The sequence below is a fragment of the Artemia sp. Qi Xiang Cuo genome, unplaced genomic scaffold, assembly GCF_049724085.1.
Source record: "Artemia sp. Qi Xiang Cuo unplaced genomic scaffold, ASM4972408v1 HiC_scaffold_3007, whole genome shotgun sequence".
Taxonomy (NCBI): Eukaryota; Metazoa; Arthropoda; class Branchiopoda; order Anostraca; family Artemiidae; genus Artemia; species Artemia sp. Qi Xiang Cuo.
This window is the reverse complement of record NW_028300402.1, coordinates 302,846-326,421: the sequence shown is the minus strand read 5'-3', so window position 1 is coordinate 326,421 and position 23,576 is coordinate 302,846. Positions and strand designations below refer to the sequence as shown.

At 37.2% G+C, this 23,576-nt stretch overlaps 1 protein-coding gene across 1 annotated transcript in view; it reads left to right on the top strand.

Annotated features, from left to right (window-relative positions):
• The first annotated feature begins 2,017 nt into the window (after positions 1-2,017).
• Positions 2,018-23,576, top strand: part of LOC148938721 (uncharacterized) — a 44,621-nt gene continuing 23,062 nt past the window's right edge. The window contains exon 1 of the mRNA XM_089107591.1: positions 2,018-2,151. Within this exon, the coding sequence (XP_088963717.1) occupies positions 2,068-2,151 (84 nt within the window). The 5' untranslated portion in view covers positions 2,018-2,067. The remainder of the gene's footprint in view (positions 2,152-23,576) is intronic.

Genomic DNA, 23,576 nt, shown 5'->3' with positions numbered 1-23,576 from the left:
AGCAGCCTTTAAATAAATAAAAAGTGTTTTAAACTGAAAGTAAGGAGCGACATTAAATCTTAAAGCGAACAGAAATTATTCTGTATATGAAAGGGTCTGTGCCCTCCTCAACGCCTCGCTCTTTACGCTAAAGTTTTTATTGTTTAAAAAAAAGAGTTGTGAGAAAGTCAAACTTTAGCATAAAGAGCGAGGCGTTGAGGAGGGCACAGCCCCTTTCATATACGGAATAATTTCTGTTCGTTTTAAGTTTTAATGTCGCTCCTTACTTTCAGTTTAAAATTATTTTTTTTTATTTAAAGGCTGCGAAAGCGGAGGTTTTGGGGGGTGGCAGCCCCCCAACTGTGCCTCCTAATCCCTGTACGTTTTAAGGTTCGACCTTGTAACTCAGCCGCTTTAACTCTTTAGAAAACGTAGTTTTTTTCAAATAATTTCTGCACGTTTTTGTACAGTTTATTACTTATTATTGCTTGACTAACTGTTAGCTGATTTGACAGCTTGTGGGCTTGCGGGCTCTTATAGGAAAACGAGCCCGCGTTTTCGCGGGCTCTTATAGGAAAACGATGAGAGCCCGCTTATAGCGGGTTCTTATAGGAAAACGAGGTTTTTCGTAAATGTAAATTCGGGGGATAATTTTTTCGGTCTGAAAATATCAAAAGACCCTAACAGGCCAAATTCTGCTTCGAATGAGTCCTCATTCACCCGGATCAGTTGCCAACTGTGGCCTGTAGGCGTGGCTAAGAAAAAAAAAATTTGAACTTTAAGTGGCTATATTTGGTTTTTGGAAAACAAGGAAGGAGTGATCGGATTGAGCTGAAATTTGGAGGAGAAGCTTCCGGGCCCTAGGAAAGCCTAATCTCTAAATTTCAACCCAATTGGACAACGTTAAAGGGGGGCTGTGGTCGAAGGGTCGAAACTTCCGGCCCACTTTTACCCATGAAGATAAAGTCGGAGGGGGGTGAAATTTTGCACGTTTCTTAGTTTGAGTTTGGGCTACAAAATGCGATTACAGCTGTCTCTCTGTGACCGCTAGGACCGGAAATCGCTTAACATTGTGGTGGGTTGCCTCTTTATAGAGGCACAAGTGTGCCTCCTTGATCCCTGGAGAACTCGAATATTCATAAAAGTAATATCACTAATTATTGACAAGCAACAAATTGACAAACAAAAAAACTTTGAAAAAAAAAACGAAAAAAGGCACTGTGCACTATATAAAAAAGAGAGAATCCTCCTAAAAACTATTTATTTGTACTTATAATTATATTTAAATGACGGAACTGAAACAGAATCTTTTATTTCCAGCGGAATACTGTTCCATAATTTCACTCCAACGTATTTGATTGAAAAAGCTGCTCTTTGCGTGTGACAATATCCGAGATAAGAGAAAAATGTGTAGATGATGACGTTGGATAAGCATGATAATATGACGATAAATGAAAAAAGACAAGGTGTGTTGCGGGTGCTAGACTTTGCGGGTGAGGGACTATTCAAGTATTTATACATGAAAACAGCAGTTTGTAGATGACAAATTTGTGTCACTGTTAGCAACTGAGATTTAAGAAAAACTTCTTTAGTATTAAGATTATTAAAATAAATTGACTTTACAGCTCTGTTTTGCAAGATTTTAATTCTCTTTAAATTATAAAAAAAAGAATTAGCCCAAACGTAACAACTATAATGCATATAAGGATAAACAAGAGTAAAATAAAGGGTTCGCAGAACTTTTTGCGGAAGGAAATTTTTAAGTCTATACAAAATCCCAGCTCCTATTGTAAAACGCATAAATCGTATATCCTCGTATAAATCGGTCTAACTGGATTGAATTATTTTACCCTTTATGTCGAATGACTTTAAAAATTCAAAATTGGTTTACTTAAATACTCAATTATATAAAAAGTCTTTAAATTCTCTTTTGGAAGGTGTATTTAGAAGGCAAATGAAACCCTATACAAAAATTGAAGTTGAAAGCGAAATTACATGGCTTAAAATGTATCAGTTAGCTTGTTAGTCTGTCCGGAGAGCTTCTAACAGCCCACAACGACAGGATTTTCAAGCAAATTTCCTTTGAATATGAAGAAACAAATATGGATAGTCTGTTTTTTACATACATGTTTATCAGTTCAAAGTGAATGGATATCAATATTTCACTCGAAGGTAATATTTAAACTTAAGATGCTTCCCCTTTCCACAAAACATGCAAATAGTTAAGGCCTATATTATAAGAATCTTGATAAAAATATCGTTTCCCATATATTTTTATTCTAAGTGGGGTAGTAGTCTCGAATAGCTTCCACACCCAAATGATATTTCGGTACTGGTGCGTTATATGGTCAATTTTATATATTTTACAAGGAAACCAGTCACAAAAAACCCGCCAGATGGGATAGCTGCAAGAGACCGCTATAGAGAAATGCAATGCAAAGCGTGGTTTTCATTGCGTTTACGATATTTAAACTGTTGTTTTTTGGGGTTTAGGGGCGCGGGGGGGGGGAATACCTAGGTTAGGTTACGTATTTAATATATCTATGGTTTACCATCCCCCACACCCCACCCCCTAAGGTGCAAATATATAGTCCAAATTTGTTTATAAACTATTATATATTCATCCTATTTTATTTCATTAGCGTTAACCAAACTTGAATTTTTAGAAGTGACCATATAATGCACCAGTACCGATATTTCTTAGGTGTTGCAACATTTATCACCAAAATATTTATCTCTACGTTTAAAATTTTTGAAAGCTTTTTTTTTGCCAGAGGTGCCATGATTTCAAGAGCGCCTAAATTTATTTATAATAGTTACACCTGACCTGAAAACTGAAGTTACTAAGAAATTGAATCGGCCCTTCAAAATTTTGTTTCTTTTAAAATACTTACGACTGATAAGAATATAGATGTGACAAAGAATCATTTCTTTATCCAAAATGATTTATTTTTGAGAAAATATCTTTTTCTATGTAAAAAGGAAATTTCGGTGATTATTAAGATTGACCATACGTATTTTCAACCTTTCAAAAATTTTCCATGATAGAGCAATATCAAGACAAATAATCGTAATTTTTTGGGTAGTTCTATAGGATTTTAAGGGAAAAAAAAATAGTCAAGTTAAAATTTCCTTTGACTACAATAAGATCCGGTAAAATTTATATCTACAAATTATAGTTTGTCATTATATATTGCAAAATATTTATCATAGAAAAAGTCCTTGGAGCTGGAAAAAAATAGTCTAAACTGAGCTTAAAAAAAGGAAAAAGTATTCTAAATTTTGCCATTGACAGCCTTTCTGTTTCTCATGTTAAGCCATTCAAGATCGAAGGCCTGTAAAATTATCGATCTTTTTTTTTTGCAATGTCATAAACAGAAAGTTCATTCTTCTTTAAGATTAAATAAAAAAAACAAGTTCTTTTAACTGAAAGTAAGGGGTGACATTAAAACTTAAAACGAACAAAAATTAATCTGTATATGGAAGGAGCTGTCCCCTCCACAACGCCTCGATCTTTACGCTAAAGTTTGACTTTCTCACAACTCTATTTTTTTAAACAATGAAACACTTTAGCTTAAAGAGCGAGACATTGAGGAGGGGACAGCCCCTTTCATATACAGAATAATGTCTGTTCGTTTTAAGTTTTAATGTCGCTCCTTACTTTCAGTTAAAAAAACTTGCTTTTTTTATTTAATTTTTGAACGTTTTTGAATTAATTCAGGTTTTGATATTGGCTCACCGTACATGAATAATTAAAACAAAATTTGCATATTATATTTGGTTAAATGGCTTTCTCGAAACTTGTTTAATTTTATTTACGAACGTTTTGATTAGTAATAAATATACGTAACTTAGAATTAACTTACGTAACGAACTTCTATATTCATAAATTTTTAACACGTATATTAGGGGGTTCGCCCCCTAGTCAATACCCTGCTCTTTAAACTATAGTTCGAATTTTTTTTCCAGTTCTTTAAAAATGACCTCTTAATCACAATCAGTTGATCAGTTGAAAAACTTGTTTTTTTTTATTTAATTCCTGATCTTTTTCTTTAATAATGCTGGGAAATCCGGTGCCCCCTTCATAGCGATGTCCCTTCCCCCATGAAAACTTCCTTCATGGAAAGATACTTCCATATAGCCCCCCACCCTCGCCGTCCCCCACCTACCAGAAAAAATCTCATCTTAAAAATTATGTATACATCACAATAACCACTACTTTATGTTAACATTGAGTATAGTTCATATCTTTCAGCCCTCCCCCTGGGGACTTTTGGTGATCAATTCATCCTAAATGACATTTTTATCGTATTTTCGACCATGTTGAACAAAATGGCTATCTCAAAATTTTGATCGGGTGACTTTGTGGAAAAAATCAGCGTGGGAGGGGGCCTAGTTGCCCTCCATTTTTTTTGGTCACTTGAAAAGGGCACTAGAACTTTTGATTTCCGTTCCAAGGATCCCTCCCAAGATATTCTAGGACCATTGGCTCGAAACGATCATCCCTGGGGAAAAGAAAAAAAAACAAAAAAAAAACAAAAAACAAATAAACACGTATCCATGATCTTTCTTCTGGCAAAAAATACAAAATTCCACATTTTTGCAATAGGAGTTTGAAACCTGTATAGTAGGGTTCTCTGATAATCTGAATCTTATGATATGATTTTCATTAAGGTCCTGTAACTTTCAGGGGGTGTTTCCCCCTTTTTTCCAAAATAAGCCAAATTTTCTCAGGCACGTAACTTTTGATGGGTAAGATTAATGAAACTTATATATTTGAAATCAGTATTAAAATCTGATTCTTTTGATGTATCTATTGGTATCAAAATCCCGTTTTTTAGAGTTTCGGTTACCATTGAGCCGGGTCGCTCCTTACTTACAGTTCGTTACCACGAACTGTTTGATACCAAGTTTTTCCACCTGTATTAAAATCAATAACCGAGAATATGACCTGTATTAAAATCAATAAAATCATCGATAACCGAGAATATGTACAATCAGTTCACAATACATGGGCTCTTTCATGATTTTACAACGTCTTCCGACACCTTACAAGGATTTGTAAGGCGTCTGCTCCTAAGCGTCGTACAGTAACTTGCACCAGCCCCATGTGGAGCGAAAATAGGTGGAACCTCACAGATAAGCTTGGATTTTATGAAGATATTGATCAAATATTTAACAAGGCCACAATTAGTAATAAGGAAAGAGTTCAAGAGAGATGGGCAGAACTTTTTGAAAATGTGCTAAGCCGGGATAGAGAGGTAGGATAATGTGTAGAGGAAAATGAAAAAGTTTGTGATACCTTGGATGTGAAGGAAGATTTGTTTCGTGAGGAGGAACAGTATTAAAAATTAATAAGGCCTCAGTAGCTGATAGTTTGGTAAATGAGCTTCTTAAATAAGGTGGCTCCGAGGGTAGAAATAAGTTGCCGGAGATTATGAATATGAGTTTGGAAAAAAAGGAAGTACCTAGTGATTTTAGGAAACTCTAATTGAACCACTGTATAAGAAAGGTGATAAGAGTGAGTGTGGTAATTATCGAGGCATTAGCCTGGTCTCTGTCTACAACTATAGGTGGCTAAGACACGTTCTGTGGACGAAGGACGACAGATTGCCGAAGATTTTTCTTTTCGGCCAACTGTCTGGGGCTAAACGGAAAGCAGGTCGTCCACGGTTGAGGTTGGAGGATATCATATAGAAAGATTGGTACTTGTCTAGAATCTGGGTATACACGAGAGAAGTGAAGTTTCGTTAATGTTAATGAAATAAAACAATATAGGATGAAAATATAATAGTTTAGAAACAAATTTGGGCTATTTGCACATTAGGGGGTGGGGGTAAAGCATAGCATATATTAAATACGTAGTCTAACATAACCTAATCTAACCTAGCTACCTTTTAGCCCCCCTAAACCCCAAAGAACTAAAGTTTAAATCTTCGTCCCAGAGTGAGCGATATCTCACTACGTAGTGGAAACCTGTTTATCAATAGCGGCATTGAGATTTCGATGCAGTCTTTCTTTCGTGTGTACCCAGATTCTAGACAAGTATCGATAGATTTAAAGGAAATAGGAACTTCCTGGGAGGGTGTAAAGAGGGAGGCTTTGAATAGAGTGGGAGGGAAGAGGAGTATGCATAGCTGAGTTGGCCTCAGGCAGCTGTGTGCTGCGGTGAGCTGTTGGTAGTAGTAGTTTAAGCATCCTAGTTGAAAGTGTGAGAAAAATGAATGAGAAAAACCTCTAAAATGAAACTTTTAGAGGTTTTGCGAGTTCAGGGTGCTAAGGCTAAGAATAAGTGAAGATGAAAAGGTGACATTGGGTTAAGAAAAGATTGGTCAGGTCGACAGCTTCACTTACCTTGGTAGTACCATAGGCAGCGCAATCGCGCTGCCTAAGTAAAGAACGATGTTAGCACAATGTGTTATTTTTTTTGCGTACCAGGGCACTTCGTATTGAAGGAGTTGTCGTAGAAACTTTGAAAAGGGCTCATTCGATTGGAAATTGGAATGGTTAGTGCACTTTTAATAGTTTAAAGTGATTGAAAGGCAGCTAACACCCCTTCCGCGCCCACCATTTCCCCAAAAACATCAAAACAAAATTTTGAGAGAACCATTTTGTTCAGCGTAGCTGATTTCCACATAGAAATTATGTTTTTGAGGAGGACACTCCTCCCACAACCCTCAGGGCAAGGGTTGTAAGTTTTGCCCTGCAGGGCACATAAGGTTTTATAGAAAGCTTTGTCGTAGAAACTTCAAAAAAGGCTCGTTCGATTGGTAATTCAAAGGACTGGTGCCCTTTGAATAGTCGAAATTGATTGTAGGGCAACTAACATTCCTCTCACGCCCACCTTTTCCCCAAACACATCCAATCAAAATTTTTAGATAGGCATTTTGTTCAACGTAGTTGAAACTTCTGGAAACTATGTCTTTGAGGATGACAACCCCCCAGAGCCCTCAGGGCAAGGGTTATAAGTTATGCCCTGGGGGAAAATAAGGTTTTCATAGAAAGTGTCGTAGAAACTTCAAAAGGGGCTCATTCGATTGGAAATTGAAATAGCTAGTGCCCTTTTTAATAGTCGAAAGTGTTCGGAGGGCAACTAACCCCCCCTCTCAGTTGGCTTTGACTTACTGACTTAAGGCTTCTGCCGCGTTGGGGGCGGCGTAGAGAGCGTCGCAACTCTGCTCCTCCAGGCTGACCGGTCTTCTGCTATTAGTGGGGGCTGTCAACAGCAATTTTAGCAATCTCCCGGAATTTGTTGAGGCTATCCTTCCACCTTGTCTTAGGTCTGCCCATCGGGCGAGACCAGCCATGAGCTTTAGCGTCAAAATCGTAGACTATCCGGGCTGGGGTTGTCGTCGGCATACGCAGGAGGTGTCCGAGCCATCTGAGAGTACGTTCCACTGTTTGGACGGAGAATGGCACTTGGGAGGTGAGTAAGAGCAACCTTGCGTTGCTTACAAGATCGTCCCATTGGAGTCCCTCAATCCGACGGAGCTGTTTCGTCTGGCAGACGTCTATCATGCGGAGGATTTTTGATTTGAGAGGCCAGGTTTCCGCTGCATAGAGGAGGATCAACCTTACAGATGCATTATAAATTCGCATTTTCGTGCGCCTAGATATATGCGGCATTTTCCAGAGATTGTTGATCCTTCCGATGATAGACAAGACTTTTTAGATTTGGCTGCACACCTCTTCCTCTATAGGGCCGTCATTAGACAGCACGGAGCCAAGATAAGTGAAGTTTTATACAACTTCAAAAGGAGCTCCGCAAACAGTTATGTTCTCAGGGGGCGAGACTGGGCTTGGGGGATCAATTGCCATTATCTTCGTTTTAAGCCAGTTTATTTTCAGCCCCACTGTTGCTGCCTCTTCTGGCAGGACTTCCAGAGCGTCGATCAACTGGTCGGTCGAGTCAGCAACGAGACCAAGGTCATATGCGAAGTCAGCGTCCGTCAGAACGTGATCTCCAAACTGTAGACCAAAGGGAAGCGATTTGTTGTTCGTGTCATTACATGGTCTATTACGAAATTGAACAGTTCTGGAGTGGCGGCACAACCTTGGCGTACACCGGTTTTGATGCCGAATGTCGTGCTCCGTTTACCGTTGACTTGGACGCAACTCACGGTCTCTTCGTAAGGCTTTTCAAACAACTTGCAGTGTTTTTCTGGTAGACCAGTTGATCGAAGTATCAGCAAGAGCGAGTTGCGATCCACCGAGTCAAACGCAGCCTTGAAGTCCACAAAGGCTACATTTGCTTTCATCCTGAATTCCTTCGTCTTCTCAATTAACTGGCGCATGGTAAAGATTTGTTCGGCAGTGGATCTCCCGGGCATAAACCCGCCTGCTGGACTCTCCTCTTTATTCTGAGGATACTCGTGCATCTATCCAGCAGGGTCATAGCAAAGAGCTCTCCAGGCACTGAAAGTAGCGTTATGCCTCTGTTGTTCGAACAGCTGCTATGGCTCCCCTCTCTCTTCCATAAAGGCAGGATTATACCAGCTCGCCAGTCCTTCGGGATCCATTCTGTGCGCCAAACCACTGAAAACAGCATGTGGAGCCAAAGTAGCATCGCCGGTCCGGCATACTTCAGGAGCTCAGCAGATATTCTACATATGCCTGCCACTTTGTTGTTCTTCAAACGTTTTACTGATGTGTAGATTTATGATGACGTGAAAGGAGTTTCTGTGTCACTTGTCAGCAGTTCCTGGGTGCTGGCGGCTAGGCTGATGAGTTCCTCGTCAGTCTGCGCTACGGCTTCGGCGTTGAGGAGGCCCGAGAAGTGGTCTTTCCATCGACTGACCTGGGCAGCTTCGTCACTGAGTGGCTGGCCATCCACAGAGACGACAGATGCCACCGAGGGGGCTTTGTCACCTGTTAGATCACGGAGATGCTTATAGAGACTGCAAACGTCACCTTTCTTGGATGTACTCTCTAGCTCATGTGCCTTCCTTTCCACAAACAGCTTCTTTCCTCGCTGTATCAGTTTGTTGAGGACACCATTAAGGCTTCTATAGGGTGGCATGTCACCGAGTAACCTCGCCTTGCGTCTCTGCTCTATGACTTCAAGCGTATCCGACTGAGTCCACGCTTTATTAGCGTGCTTTTCCCGTCCAACATTCGCTGTTGCTGATTACAGGACATTCTTTTTGAACGAAAGCCATTCGTCCTCACAACTTTAAAATTCAGGAGTGCATCAAAGCGGTTCGAGACATCAATGGCATATTTCGACCGTATCTTCTGATCGCAGAGGCGAGATACATCGATCTTGACTGGTCTTGGTTCTGAGCGCTGGGCTTTGAGCCTTAGTCGCATGTTAGCAACGACGAGGCGATGGTCAGTGTTTCCAATCTCAGCTGCCCTCAGATGATGTAGTCGATCATTTTTTTGGTATGGCCGTCGTTGCTGTACCATGTATATTTGTGAATGTCCTTCCTTGTAAACATGGTATTCGCAATAGAAAGGTTGTGCATGCTCCAGAGTTGTAGAAGCCTTAGATCATTGTCATTTAGGGAATCTTGAGTAACAGGTCCAATGACTTGTCGCCATAAGTTGTGGTTGTCGCTCACAGTTGTATTAAGGTCCCAAAGGAGAGTGACAATATCGTGCGGGGATATCTTAGACAATTCATTCGTCAGGACAGAGTAGAAAGTGTCCTTTGTTTCGGTGTCGGCTTCGTTCTGGAGGGTTGCAAGCCCAACCGACCCTAGGCCTGGATTCTGATTGAAGCCAGGATTTACCTGGACACTGAGAATCCTAAGGTGGGCTCTACCCACCTCGTGAGGTTGAGGCCATTCTGATCGGAACGTTTAGTTAGGGGAAACCCCGTATCCAGAGGTACGTGGTCAACAGACATGGTCTGCATCGTTCCGGACAAGCTCCATTCACCTCAAAAAAGAAGGTTCCACCGAGATATGAACTCTGATCGCAGGATTCGATCCCACCATTTATCCAAACACATTCAATCAAAATTTTGAGATAGCCATTTTGTTCAACGTAGTTGAAAGTTCTGGAAATTAGGTCTTTGAGGATGACAGCCCCCTCAGAACCCTCAGAGCAACGATTAAATGTTATGCCCTGGGGGCAGGTAAGGTTTTTATTGAAAGCTCTGTCGTAGAAACTTGAAAAAGGATGCATTCGATTGGAAACTCAAAGGACTAGTGCCCTTTTTAGTAGTCGAAAGGGATTGGACGGCAATTAACCCCCCTCTCACGCCCACCTTTTCCCCAAACACATCCAGTCAAAATTTTGAGATAGCCAATATTGTTCAATGTAGTTGAAATTTTGGAAATTAGGTCTTTAAGGATGACACCCCCCCCATCCACAGCCCTCAGAGCAAGGGTTTGTAAGTTGTGCCCTTGGGGCATATAAGGTTTTTATAGAAAGCGTTGTCGTAGAAACTTCAAAAAGGGCTTATTCGATTGGAAATTGAAATGGCCAGTGCCCTTTTTACCAGAATATAATTTGTACTTTACTGAAAAAAATATTATTTTAAATGTTTTCACTTATAACTTTAAGACAACAAAAATTGATTAAGATTTTCAGCAATAAATATCAGCATATGTAGGCTATATTAAACTGACAATGCACATTCTTTTCAGTAAATTCATTTGAGTTTTTTTCACTAAGGTACAAATTGTATTCTGGCTTTAAGAAAGCCTAGGGTTTAGAACCCTACTCAGCATTAATTTCTGCTCGTTTTGAGTTTTACTTATTTTAATTTCTATTCGTTTTGAATTTCATTTATTTATTGATACTGATTTGTGGTGGTTGTACATTTGATAAGTTGTTTAATTCTAGGGGTGTTCATTTTCGGTATAATGGAGTTCTTTACTTTTTTTTTGAAAAACTCGTTTGTTGCAAAAAGTTTCTTTGATTAATTGTTAGTAAAATCGGTGGGAGCAGTGAACATTTTAAAAGTAGAATAGCCAAGGCTCAGGATGTTTTGCACAGTTGATTTTCACAAACTCAAACTAAAAAAAAAAAAAAAAAAAAAGAAAAAAAAAAACAAAGGGTAAAAATATAAGCTCTTGTTATACATTTTGTTAAAAAAAAACAGCACGAAAGAATCTTCATGCCTTCAAGTGCGACACATTGGTGGTAACAGTTTAAGTTGGGTCCTTGTCTTCATATTGATAGGGGCATCAGGGGGTACTATGAATCTATGGTGTTTGTTGTTTATTAGGAATATACCAAAATTCATTATCAATTAATCTCTTCTTTCAGAAAACGATGGTAGGTCAATTGTTCAAAGTCCTTCCTCATAGTTGATGTAGTCCCTGTCAAGAATCACTTTAACTGTGCGTTTTTGTACATTTTCCAGCATTTCAGATAAGGATGGTGAATTTTGCACTGCAGGAACATAGGGTGGACATAGTTCACGAAGGCAGTTCTTAACTGGTCCTAAACCAGAACGTTTCATTGTAATAATGGTTTGAAGGGCACTATATGCCTTCGATGCCACTGATTCAACATGGGTGTTGAATTTACAGTCCGATGATAATATTACACCTAGTAATTTGGCACTGTTGGACAGAGGAAACAGAGAGTTTGGGACATCAAGATCACGCTTTACAGGGTTAAACCGAATAACTTTTGATTTGGTAGAGTTTATGGTTAGATTAGCTTGCTCAACCTCCTTATCAATCCCGCTTTCTAGGGCTATGACGTGAGAAAGGTTGAGGTGGCTGGGTCATGTTCTGTAGATGAAGGATGAAGGATTACCGAAAATCATCCTTTTCCACCAACCGTCTAGGGTTAAATGGAGAGCAGGTCATCCCTGGCCGGGCCGGGAAGACATCATAAAGAACGATTTTAAGGGAAATAGTAACATCCTGGGAGGGTGTAAAGAGGGATACTTTGAATAAATTGGGATTGAGGAGGAGCGTGCGGAGCTGTGTTGGCCTCAAGTGGCTTGATGCTGCGGTAAGTTTCTAGTAGTAGCAGTAGTAGTAGTAGTAGTAGTAGTAGTAGTAGTAGTAGTAGTAGTAGTAGTAGTAGTAGTAGTAGTAGTAGTAGTAGTAGTAGTAGTAGTAGTAGTCATTTAAATCTAAAATTAACAGTGTTAGAAGAAAGAAAATGCCAAATTTGTTAAAATAATGAATCTTGGAGTGATTTCGTTCGATACAAACTTAAATTCAGAGCGTTAATAGGTAGAACATGTGAAAATGTGAACTAAAAAATTCTTTTTCCATAATCTGTGTATTCATTGGACAAAAACTAAAATGGTATAAAATTTCCCATTTAAACTAATCAATTTAAAACTATTACGAAAAAAATTGAAAAACAGCAAAAATCTCAGAGAAATTTAGAAATCTATATTTTTGATCGGTAAAAATTGAGGTTAGAACTCTAAAATCTTGAAAAAACTTAATATTCTTGACACTTAAAGGTTTAGTTATTTAAATCTGAAATTCAGAGGCTTAGAAGGAATAAAAACAGAATTTGCTAGAATCGTGAATTGGAAGGATTGTGCTTGTCAAAACTTTGAACATAAACTCACTTTTAGGCAAAACAAGCGGAGCAAATTGCACAGAAAAAAACAAAAACAAAGACACATACATAACTTAAACTTTTATATCAGCTAAAAATACAAGGATATTACTAGTTTGGGCCAAGAGAAAGGAAAGCAGGTCTTTTCAATTTAACGATAAGCAATTCCAACAACTGAATAATATAAGTAGTATTGAAATTCTCAATAATACGTATATTGCGATATGAAGAGGGTATATGCAACAAAATTTACAGAAAAAACAAAATTGCAACAAAAAAACATCTAAAATAAGCAATATGGATCGGGTGCAAATCTTTCTTCTTCAGTAGCGAATACATACCAGTAAAAAGTATGACAGAATGTTTACCAAGTTTTTACCAAGTTTTGGTGGAATTTTCGTGTATCCAATCTTCAAATTTTCTTTATCATCTAATCTGTCAAAACCTGAAGTCGCAAAAATAGGTAGCGTGGAACAGATACGTATCCATGGGCGTAGGCAGCATATTGTCTAGGGGGGGGGAGTCGATTGTGTGATGGAGGGGGAGATGAAGTTATGTCCGCATGGGCGTACGTAGCTTCTTGCCGAGGGGAGGGTGCAGCCACTTCTGTAATGAAGGACGGGGGGGAGGGAGCCGAAGTTATATTGGCAGTTCACAAAACCTTAAATTGCCAGCAAGTTCTATCATACTTATGAAATCCTTATTAATAAGTAGTCACCAAAAATTATAAATCATCAATATGCTTCAGCATATTGATGATTGTCAGCATATTGATGAATGTCCAAATATTGGAACCGATATTTGGACATTTCTGTTTATTTCCAGTTTTTTCAACCATCTACCTTTTGTCAACTGCTTTTCCAGCCATCTGCTTTTTCAGCCATATCTAATGTAAATATGAAGGTCTGGGGGGGCAGCTAACCCCCTGCCTCCCTCTCCCTACGCCCATGTATGTATCCCTAACCACCGTAATCTCGCAACATTAAGAATTACTAAGGATTCACTAGACAAATTATTGGCTGATGATTTGGGATTAAAGGCTAGATATTCGCATTAATCAATATTCTGAAACATAATATATATACATTGCAAAGATATTACCATATTGAACTTATTCCGGCTTAAAACTAACAGGTCGTTCGAGTACACGATTTTCAACATCAGATAAACTATGGAAATTCCTGAGGCCTGATTCCTAATAGCACATTGTGAATGCAAGCATTAAATAGATAGGGTGAGAGCACCCCACAATTTTGTTCTCAAACTGATCAGATATATTACCATAGAGCCCCGAACGCCCTTTCAAACGAAGAACACGAATTACTATACTAAAATTTAAGTCCATCTATAACAGAAGGGTTCACTCCAAATACTGATAAAGTGTGCCACACTAGGGCATGTAAATGGTGTCGAAAGCTTTAGACAAATCCAAAGTCCAAATACGTAATTCATAATCTTTAGACTGGACATCAGAAGCTAAAACCTTATGTGCATGTTGGTACCCAATGTGAGGTAGGAAGCAAAATTGTTTTGAATTTGTCGCAGTCAATCAGTAATATGGGGATGAACAGACTCAAAAATATTACTAATGTTGCATGCAACAACTCTTTTGGCACGCCGTGATGAATTATGTTCTAAATTTGATTTCGGTATTTTGGCAAATCACCGTCTTCGTGAAATCCTTCCCCTGAAAATCTCCCTCTGTGCCAACGGCTTCTGCGATAAGTAGCTGAACCGCAGTGGCCAGATGGGGCACATTTGGTGCTATTTCGAGTTAGCATATGAATTTTATGACAATATCTACAGCTGTGATTTTTATATGTTTAGTGCCTTATCTTTATTATGACAAAAACTCCCACTGATGGGTATGAACGTGTATGGCATTTGACAGTAAAATCGTTTGAGTTTGAGATTGAACTGCGGTCAAAAGAATCTTTTCTACTCTTAAGAATAGAGTCTAACGAGTTACAAAGAAAGGAATCAGGCCACATTGACAAACATAAACTAAACTGGACTAGTAACTGGAACTGGGTGACTAATACAGGACAGTCACACGTAAATGATGAGCGCTAATCCTATCAAGATCACATGATTTAGGCTTAAATTTAAGTATACTATTAATATTACGCTTAGTTGATACAGGAATAACATGATGTTGCAAACTTTAGCAGTCAAAAGCTTAGAAACTAAGCCTTGATAATGAACACTATACTCAATCCTAAAAAATATATTTTAATAATGCCTAAGCCAAGGCAAATCTGGGGTAACGTTACTGGTCCCTAATAAATCATATTTAGAACGGTTAATAACTTCCTTCAGTTGTAATACACTTTTAGAGAACTCAGCACCATATCGAACCAAACGAAGAAAACCAACAAAACGAAAAAAAAGTCATCCAAAAGTCATCTTTCTGAAAGTTCAAACCCATCGTTTTCAGGAATCTATATTTCTTGAAGGAATCTTGAAGTTATTTTCTTGAATTCTTGAAGTTAATTTCTTGAAGTTAATTGAAAAGTACCAGGGGACCGAATGAAAGAACTTTAATTTTATTTTATTTGGCAAACCTTTTTGGTTATTTAACTGAACTGAAAACAATATACATTTTGAGCACTTGTTTTTAATCATAGCCACTCAAAAAAAACTTATCAAAGTATTAATTGAGCTAGCAAAAAAATACAACTAATAATCACTTAGAATAGGCCTAAATACATTTTCGATTAATTAAGTGGTAGTATTTCAAAAGATCACTTTTTCATTAATATTTTAGCTCCTATTTTTATTTTATATAAAAAAATATTTTAATTTAATAACGTAATAAAACTTTTAAAGTATCATTTGAAAGTTTTATGTACTTGCTATATGACTATATTTCTGCTCGTTCTCGGTTTGAACATGGCTCTTTACTTGTATTGTAATTATTTTTCGATACAACGTTTCAAATTGATTTTATAACAATCATAAAGGAGACAGATCTTAAAAGTGTGCTTTTATCCGATGAATTATCAAAATAAACTTAATTAAAATCTTATTTTAAATTTAAGCTGGCTTTACTAGGTTTTAGAAGTAACAAAGTCTTTTTTACACAAGTAAAATTTTGAATAACAGGATTTAAAAATCAGAGAGTGGTATGAAGATGTTAGAAATGCCAAGGTGGGGCATAGCCCAAAATTGGTAAAGAACCACTGCTCAAGATGTTAACAAGTTGAATCCTCTTCTGATAAAAGTGAATATTTCTTTTTTTATTTAAATAAATAACTGCTTAAAGTCTGCTTTTGCCTTAATTTTTATATCAAACACATGCCCTTGCAAACACGCCCACATGCAATCCGGATTCTAATCCAGAATATAGCACGATTCCGGGGGCTTCAAATCTGGGGCCTTCCTTCACAATTGAGCTTCGAGTATGTATTGAGTTTGACCCAGATGAAGGGGGGGAGCAGGGTTGCCAACTGCCGACGCCAAAGAAGAGTGCAAATCAGAGCCAAAAAAGAGTGCAAGTTTGCAGAATTTGCAGCCCCTTTCACTGTTCTGATCACTTTTACGCCATTTACAAATAATTATCAGCTATCCTTCGATTAATAAACATATTACCTTTAAATTTTTCAACTGTATTTAAAATAAAACTGGGAAGAACCCCTTCTTAAATTAATCTCTAAATAATGGATTAGATAATGATTATTATTCTTTTTTTAGCTTAAAATGTAATCCTCTGCTGGAAATTTGCAGGTGTTTATTTTGATTGCTTGGATCTTTAACTGAACTGTTGACTGCATCAAATGTCTAGTTAAAATGTTGTCTCCATTTTATCCAAATGTTATGAAAGGAATATAAGAGGTCCACATAACTAGTCGTCAAGTATAGATAACTTCACTGTAGTCAGGTCAAGTACCGTTATGTATTTGGCTTAATACTTTTTCTATAATCATTTCATATAAGAGTGCAAAAAAGAGCAAAGAGCAAATAATGGACAAAAAGAGTGCAAATCCGGTCCGTGGTGTGAAAGAGTGCAATGAAAAAAAGAGTGCGTTTCACACGAGAAGTGTGCAAGGTGGCAGCCCTGGTAGGGCGGCCACATTTTCAGCTTATTTCAACCACTCACCTAGTGAAGGTAATAAACATTCAGCTGCACTTTGACTTGTGGCGAAAAGTTCGCAGTCAATTCAGTAATATATGGGACTGGGGCACATTCAAAAATCTTGCTAATATTTCATGTAACACTGATTTGAAGCTTTAGTTCTTCAAATCAAAATTCAGAAGCCTAGAAGGAAGAAAATGCAAAATTTGTTGAAGCCATGAATTAGGAGGGTCTTTACATTATCCAAATTGGACGTAAAAGCTCTGAAATGTGAAAGAATAATGATGCTATTAGCTTTTAAAGGCCTGGCCATTTAAATCTAAAATTTAAAGGATAAGAAGCAAGAAAAAGTGAAACTTGTTAACATCACGAATTGGAAAGGGTTTCCTTGTCAGAACTTGACGTAAGAACTCTGAAATGTTGAAAAAAGGTGATATCTTTAATATTTGAAAGGTTTAATTATTTACTTTTGAAATTCAGAGGGGTATGTGGAAGAAAATTCTAAATTTGGTAAAATCATAATTGAGAATTATTTTGTTGTTAACACGTGATATGAGAACTCTGAAATTTTGAAAAAAAGACATTCTTGGCTTTTGAAAGCTTCAGTTACTTCAATGTGAAATGCAGAGGGGTGAAAGGAAGAAAATGCAAAATTTCTTAAAATCATGTATTTAAGGCTGCTTAGGGGTTTCAGGCTTGTCACTAACACGTCTTACAATTATTACTCACTTTGTTAATTGCGAGACTACGTCCCCCTCCTTACTAGGATAAGGCTTAATTATTAAAAATCCTTATTAAAACAAGGATATACCCCAAAAAATAATGACAACCAACAAACATAAGAAATTTATTCCTGCTAGTAGGCTACATATAAGGTTTCGGGACAGTATGTCCGCTGTTGATGGCCTTCTCAGTAGGGGGAGATATAATTATTATAGTCAAATATTAGGTCTGTAATAGCTATTGTTCCGTAATACAGGGGAAACCTTGTGTTCTTGTCCTCCTAGCAGCCGACATGTTTAACGATGTAGGACTAGATTGAGATCTAGACCTCCAATGAGCGATATTGTTGTCTGCTGGCATTTTCTAAATATTTTTTGCGGTTTTGTTTATATTAGAAATAAATTATCTAAAAGATTATGCATATCTTCAGTTTATGACAAGAAAAATAGGCCGAAGAGGATTCTGGGAAAGGGAAAATATCTTGAAATTCCAGAAAATAAAAACATTCTGAAAAATTCAAAGCAAGAAGTGAAATCCGAAAAAAGAAGAGTTAAAATGACCACACAGAAATCCTTAAAAGGAAGATTTTTACATATTCTCGGGGAACCATTAAGGTAAAAAATATGTTGAAGTTCACAGCTTGGTAAAAAAGTGATTATTTTTGCTTTCTATAGGCTTATTTAGGGAAAATCCCGTCTGGATATTATTAAATAAATTTCGTAGCTAGACGCCAGGTGTCACTTTGGCACGCAAGTCTTATTATCTGTTCGGAAACAGGAAATGCCGTACAAAGTAACCCTTTTCTATATCTTTGGTACAAAGTAAGGTTTTCCTATAGCTTTCAATGGAATGTTGCAGCATTCTATTTTAGCCTATTGTAATTTGCTTAGAACTCATATATTTTGCAGCATTTTCGGTGAAGAATTATCATTTTTGTATAATTCGTCCACTAATAGAAGACACCTTTCTACTTGCTACTGCTACTGCAACATCTACTGTGACTGTCACCACGACTACTTTTGACTGTGACCACTTCTGACTGCAAATACTTGTGAATGTGACTGCAAATGCATTTAATTTCTACAACTTACGACCATGGCTTCTTGTGAACACGACTACTTGCAATTGCGACAGCAGCCACTAATGACTGCGAATACTTGTGTTTTTGACAACTTGTGATTGCGACTGCTTGTGGTTGTGACTGTGACGACAACTATTGAAGACTGTGACTACTTGCGTCTCTGAATGAAATTGATTTTGACTTGGAATGTAACTAATTGCTACGGCTACGGCTTGGGACTGAGATCACAACTACTTGTGATTGCGACTATAAAATGAATGTGTCTATGAGCATAACCTAGAACTATGAGAGTTTTACTCTCCTATTTTATTCCATGCTCTTCCAAGGCCTAACCCAATGCTGTTTTCTATAGGAAAAAGTCCATCAAAATTTCTCGTATCAGTGGACATAGAATTGTAGCGATAAACTTTTATTGGGACTGGGCTTAATTGTGGCGATAAATATTGACCGCGTCAAATGTAATATTATGCTTAAAAGCCGTGAACTTACACCTTATAAGTTCCTCGATAGCACCACTTATAGCGCTAAGGACTGTGCCGTTTAAGGCGTTAAAGGTCGCGCTGTTTCCGCCGGGTAATTTTACGATCGCTTCGTCCGAGCCGTTATAGCTTATCTCGTGCCGTCGAGGGCTGCACCGGTTTCAGAAAGGGGGGATAGATAAATGGGTGACCACGCCACTCGCTGAACGCGAGAAAATAAAATATGTAATTATATCTCTTTCCTCGGGTTATCTCGAAGTCAATTACCTGTTATATTATATAGAAATCAGATTCCTCTGGGAGCGCTACCATGGAAGTATGCGAACTAATTACCTGTCGTGTGACTAGATACAGACATATAAAATAAAATAAACACAAATAGAAGAGCAATAGATTTATTGTAACTTACATTTTAGGTGTACAACAGGGCTCACTTCAATTGACGGCAAATAATAAACAAGTCTCTACAATGACTGCATAATAATTTGAATCGCAATGCTTGAATGCCAATATAATTCTGTCTACAATAATCTTGAATCTCATTTACGAATACCCCAAAAAGCACTTTTACCACACTATAAAATATAGTCCTCGTCCTGCTCTATAAGAGCCGACCCACAATTGGCCTAAGTCCTGAGGCGGGCCAAACCCTCCGTCCAATAATCTGTCTTAAATATTTTTGATGATTTAAACGTTCACACACTCTTATAACTTAGACTTCCTGCGAAACATTCTATCTATCATTTTTCTTATTGCCAAAGATCCTAGCGAAATTTTAAACCATCTCCCGTGATTAGCACCGAGTTTTGGCTGGAACTAAAAGGCAGTTTTTCTTTATGCTGATTAAGGACTTTTCTTTTTTTTTGAAACTAGATTTAAACTTAATTAGAGGGAGTCGAAATTATCTTTAGAAAGAAGAAGATTATATTTTTTTGTATTTTAAATATATCACATTTTACTCACGGTACATATTACCCTTCCCTTTATTTAATGACGTCCCGTCATTAGGATTTGCTTGCCTTTGGGCTTTTGAAATGTTCGCAATTTATTAACTATTTATTCTACATAAGTTTGATTGACATCGTATTATTTCATATTTTTATTTTGGCTTACTCAGGAGTGCAATAAATTCTGTCTATTATGTTTTTTATATCATTATACTTCCTTTTCTTAAATTCATCTACAGAATTAAAATTATTTATGGTAATAGCCTAGCTACTTTACTAAAGATTTTTTTTCTACATCTAACACTGATTAATTTTAGATTTCCAACAGGGTTTGGGCTATTCGTCCTTTACATAAGATTTTTTTGAGAATTCACCTTTTACAAGTTTTTTCTTGATTTTGCTGTCTATAGGGCACACTTCTTTCTATTTACGCTACATTAAATGAATAGCACGAAAACGCTACACATAACTCTATCTGAATATCTAACACTACATATAAGAACGATTTAAAACACACAACATTGGGTTTACCATGTTCACTGGTAACATTAGTACACTTTCACTGGGGATGTTTGCTACGCGACGTTAACGATAGGATATTGGAATTTTTGAGTTATAAAAGTTATTAAGAAGTAACATATGTAAATTCACACCTATTTCATCACCTTCGAGTCTCTTTAGCGTACTCAATCCTCCTGTTGTAAATTATGGCCCTTCACTCCTTTCGTCTTGGCAAAATTTTTAAAGCACTTACAATATAGTTTCTTAATGGAACAGTTCGAGACTGATTGTGTTCAAATGACAAGCTTTCTCTAATTGTCAGATGGGAAATAATACTTCCAACTACAGGTGTGGGAATATGCTATCAGAGTTCATTCTCACCTCCTTTTTGATAGTTCATAGGGTGCCTTATCATTAAAGGGTCGAATACTGGGAGTGCGTTTATTTTCTTCTCAGCATATCATTTTTGGGATATTTAAAGGCAAATAGAGAATGTATTTCTCATATAAAATTGTTCATTCGTGCACTTAGGGATCACAGTTCTCCTATAAAATTGTTAGTTCATGGCTTGCGTCTATTAACCTTTGCGGTGATTCCTAGGTTAATCACAGGGGAATTGAAGTTTGGATTTGGAACAGGTCTACATCAAACTATAGTGACTCCTTCAACATATTGTCTTAAACTTGTGGGAGGGGTATACTGTCACTGAGGGGTTAGTCACTGGGGTTAATTTTGGGTTCCGTGATTCAATGGTAGGTTTCCAGGTCCATTTTTCAGAAATTATCTCGTAATATTATGGGATAACAGAGATATGAACTTTCCACACAGAGGGGATAGGATGGATTCTGAGAGATGGTCGAAAGGGATTCAACGCGTGAATCTCCGTTATATAAATAATTTTTGGGATCATCAACTATCATAGCTATACAGTCAAATGGTTCATGTGTCCTTAAGGATTATCATGGGTGATATTTAGGTAATATCTTGTACTGGTCGATGGGGTTCTCAGGATTTATGTGATTATATAGTTCGATAATGCACTGGATACTGATATTCAAATATAATGTTACCTGATACGTAATATGGTTCATGGTCGAGGAAACAACGATCAAAAGGTAACTGTAATTTTTGTAGACGTAGCTGGGATGAAAATTGGCTGGAGTCTATGGTGAGTACTCTTCGTTGGTTGAGGTATGATGAAAATAGATGCTACTAGGTTGTATTTGCACTGGACAACTCATGGTAATGATCGATATCCAATATGTCAATCCACTTCCTATAATAAAAATAACGAGGCAGGATCAAATGTTCTTTAAAATGAAGTAGTCTTAATACATAGTAAACAATACGATTGGGTGCATTTTAGGGTGAAGATTATCCTACAAGATAATATAAAAAGATACACTGATATTACTACATAACATTAGTTATAATAAAACGACATCATTTTCATGTTGGTTTCATATGCGTATAGTTCCCATTGGGAAATCTAAAACACAGATGTCTTCAAATTTGTTTTGAGAATGGAAACAACGATAAAAAACGTATTTAATTCTTCAATACTTATTAAATTCTCCCTTAGATTTAAAACAATCCTTTAAACATAAGTTACTCTGCATTATTAAATTTAAGTTCTAATTTTACAACATATTTCTTGCCTGCATTGTTCACGCACGTCCGTGCTTTTTAAGAAACGCATTTTGCAGCGTCGTAACCGCACGGTTTTACGTAAACGACACTACAATGAGGGAACAAGACATAGCAAGGACGAGTGGAGACCTCTATACCCACTCGTTTTCTAATGTCTTCATTTTTTCTTGGCTTAGACGTTCTCATGGGGTTCCGGGTTTAATTTCTGCATTTCAGCCGTTTCCTCGTGTTCTTTTCTTGGTTTTCGCCTTCTTAGTCTCAGGATTTTCTCATAATTAAAAGTCAATAAGGTTCTTATGGTCAGGGAAGTCGCGAACACGAAACATACGGTCAGTAGTATGCTCCACCAGAAATTGGATGAGAATAATCCGTATCTATTATCCACATACTTTAATCTCTGGTCCTCGTTTGTAAATAGGGGAATCTGGGAGTCTAATGCTTCTCTAATTGTTGTAAGCTTTACTGTCCCTTTATTTTTATCTATTTTGGACCATATTGAGGTTTTCATTTCCTCACTCTCTATATTGGGAATAGTGTATGACAGGTTAATTGCCTCAAAATTGATTATTTTAGGACTTATTATCTTTGTGCTCGTAGTAATTAACGGCGTTCGAACAGTTGACTCTCTAGTTACAAGTCGACATCCTTGTTTTATGGTTATCGTACCCACATCTTGTAACAGTAATTCTGTTTTGTAACTTGGGTCTATTCTTTCTGTATTATTATAACAAGACATAGTTCCAACAGTTTCTCTTGGAACGGAAAATTTCTAAGATGTATAAATATTTCTCGCTTATTACTTCCTATTGAGGCTTCTTTCAGTTAGACTGGGTGCATCGTACTGGAATGGTACGGGTAGATATTTTATATTAAAGGAAATTATTCGAATTAATTATATGCAACTTTTTAATTAGAATTTGTTTTTGGGAACTGATACATGTTGAACAGACCGTATCAGCCGGTTTTGATTCATGCGAAGCCATGATATATGTTGAACAAAATTTTTCTACAGCATTTTTTATAATTGTATGATTTTTACTCGTAAATTAAAAGTTTTTTAAAATTATTATTCCTTTATGACGCCTATCCATTAAAATCCTTTTTTTTGTATTTTTATGGGTATCATAATCTGTCCGGTTTCTTAATCGTTCTACCTGACTGTGTCGTTGCTTTTTCGTCTGTTTCTTGTGGTTTTTTCTTTTTAGGTTTTGCTAGCGAGATAAGATCAAATTTTTTGAATTGTTTTTTCAAAAATTCTTGCCCTTTTAATTTTGTTTCCTTCGCGTGTGCGGCTGCTGAAGTCGGTTTTGATTTCCCTATTTCTTTAACTTCTATATGGTCTAATTCACCGTCAGACTCTTCGGAACTGGTTTCCGAATCCCGATTAGAACTTTTAGAGGTGGCACTTTTTGAGGTATCACCTGCCCTTACTTCGTAAAGTTCTACTCCTCTGGAAGTAGAAGGTTTATTCTATAAGTTCTCGCTTTGAGTTTTCAGCTCTGGAGATTTAAAAGATTCTTGAGAGCTTTGAGAGGAATCAAAAGTTTTTGCGGGGTTCCGGGTTCCTCCACTGTTTAAATGCCATGTCTTTAGGGGGATGGGCACTCTTTGCACTAAGGTTTCCCTCCATGATATCCACTATTTAGGCCTGACCT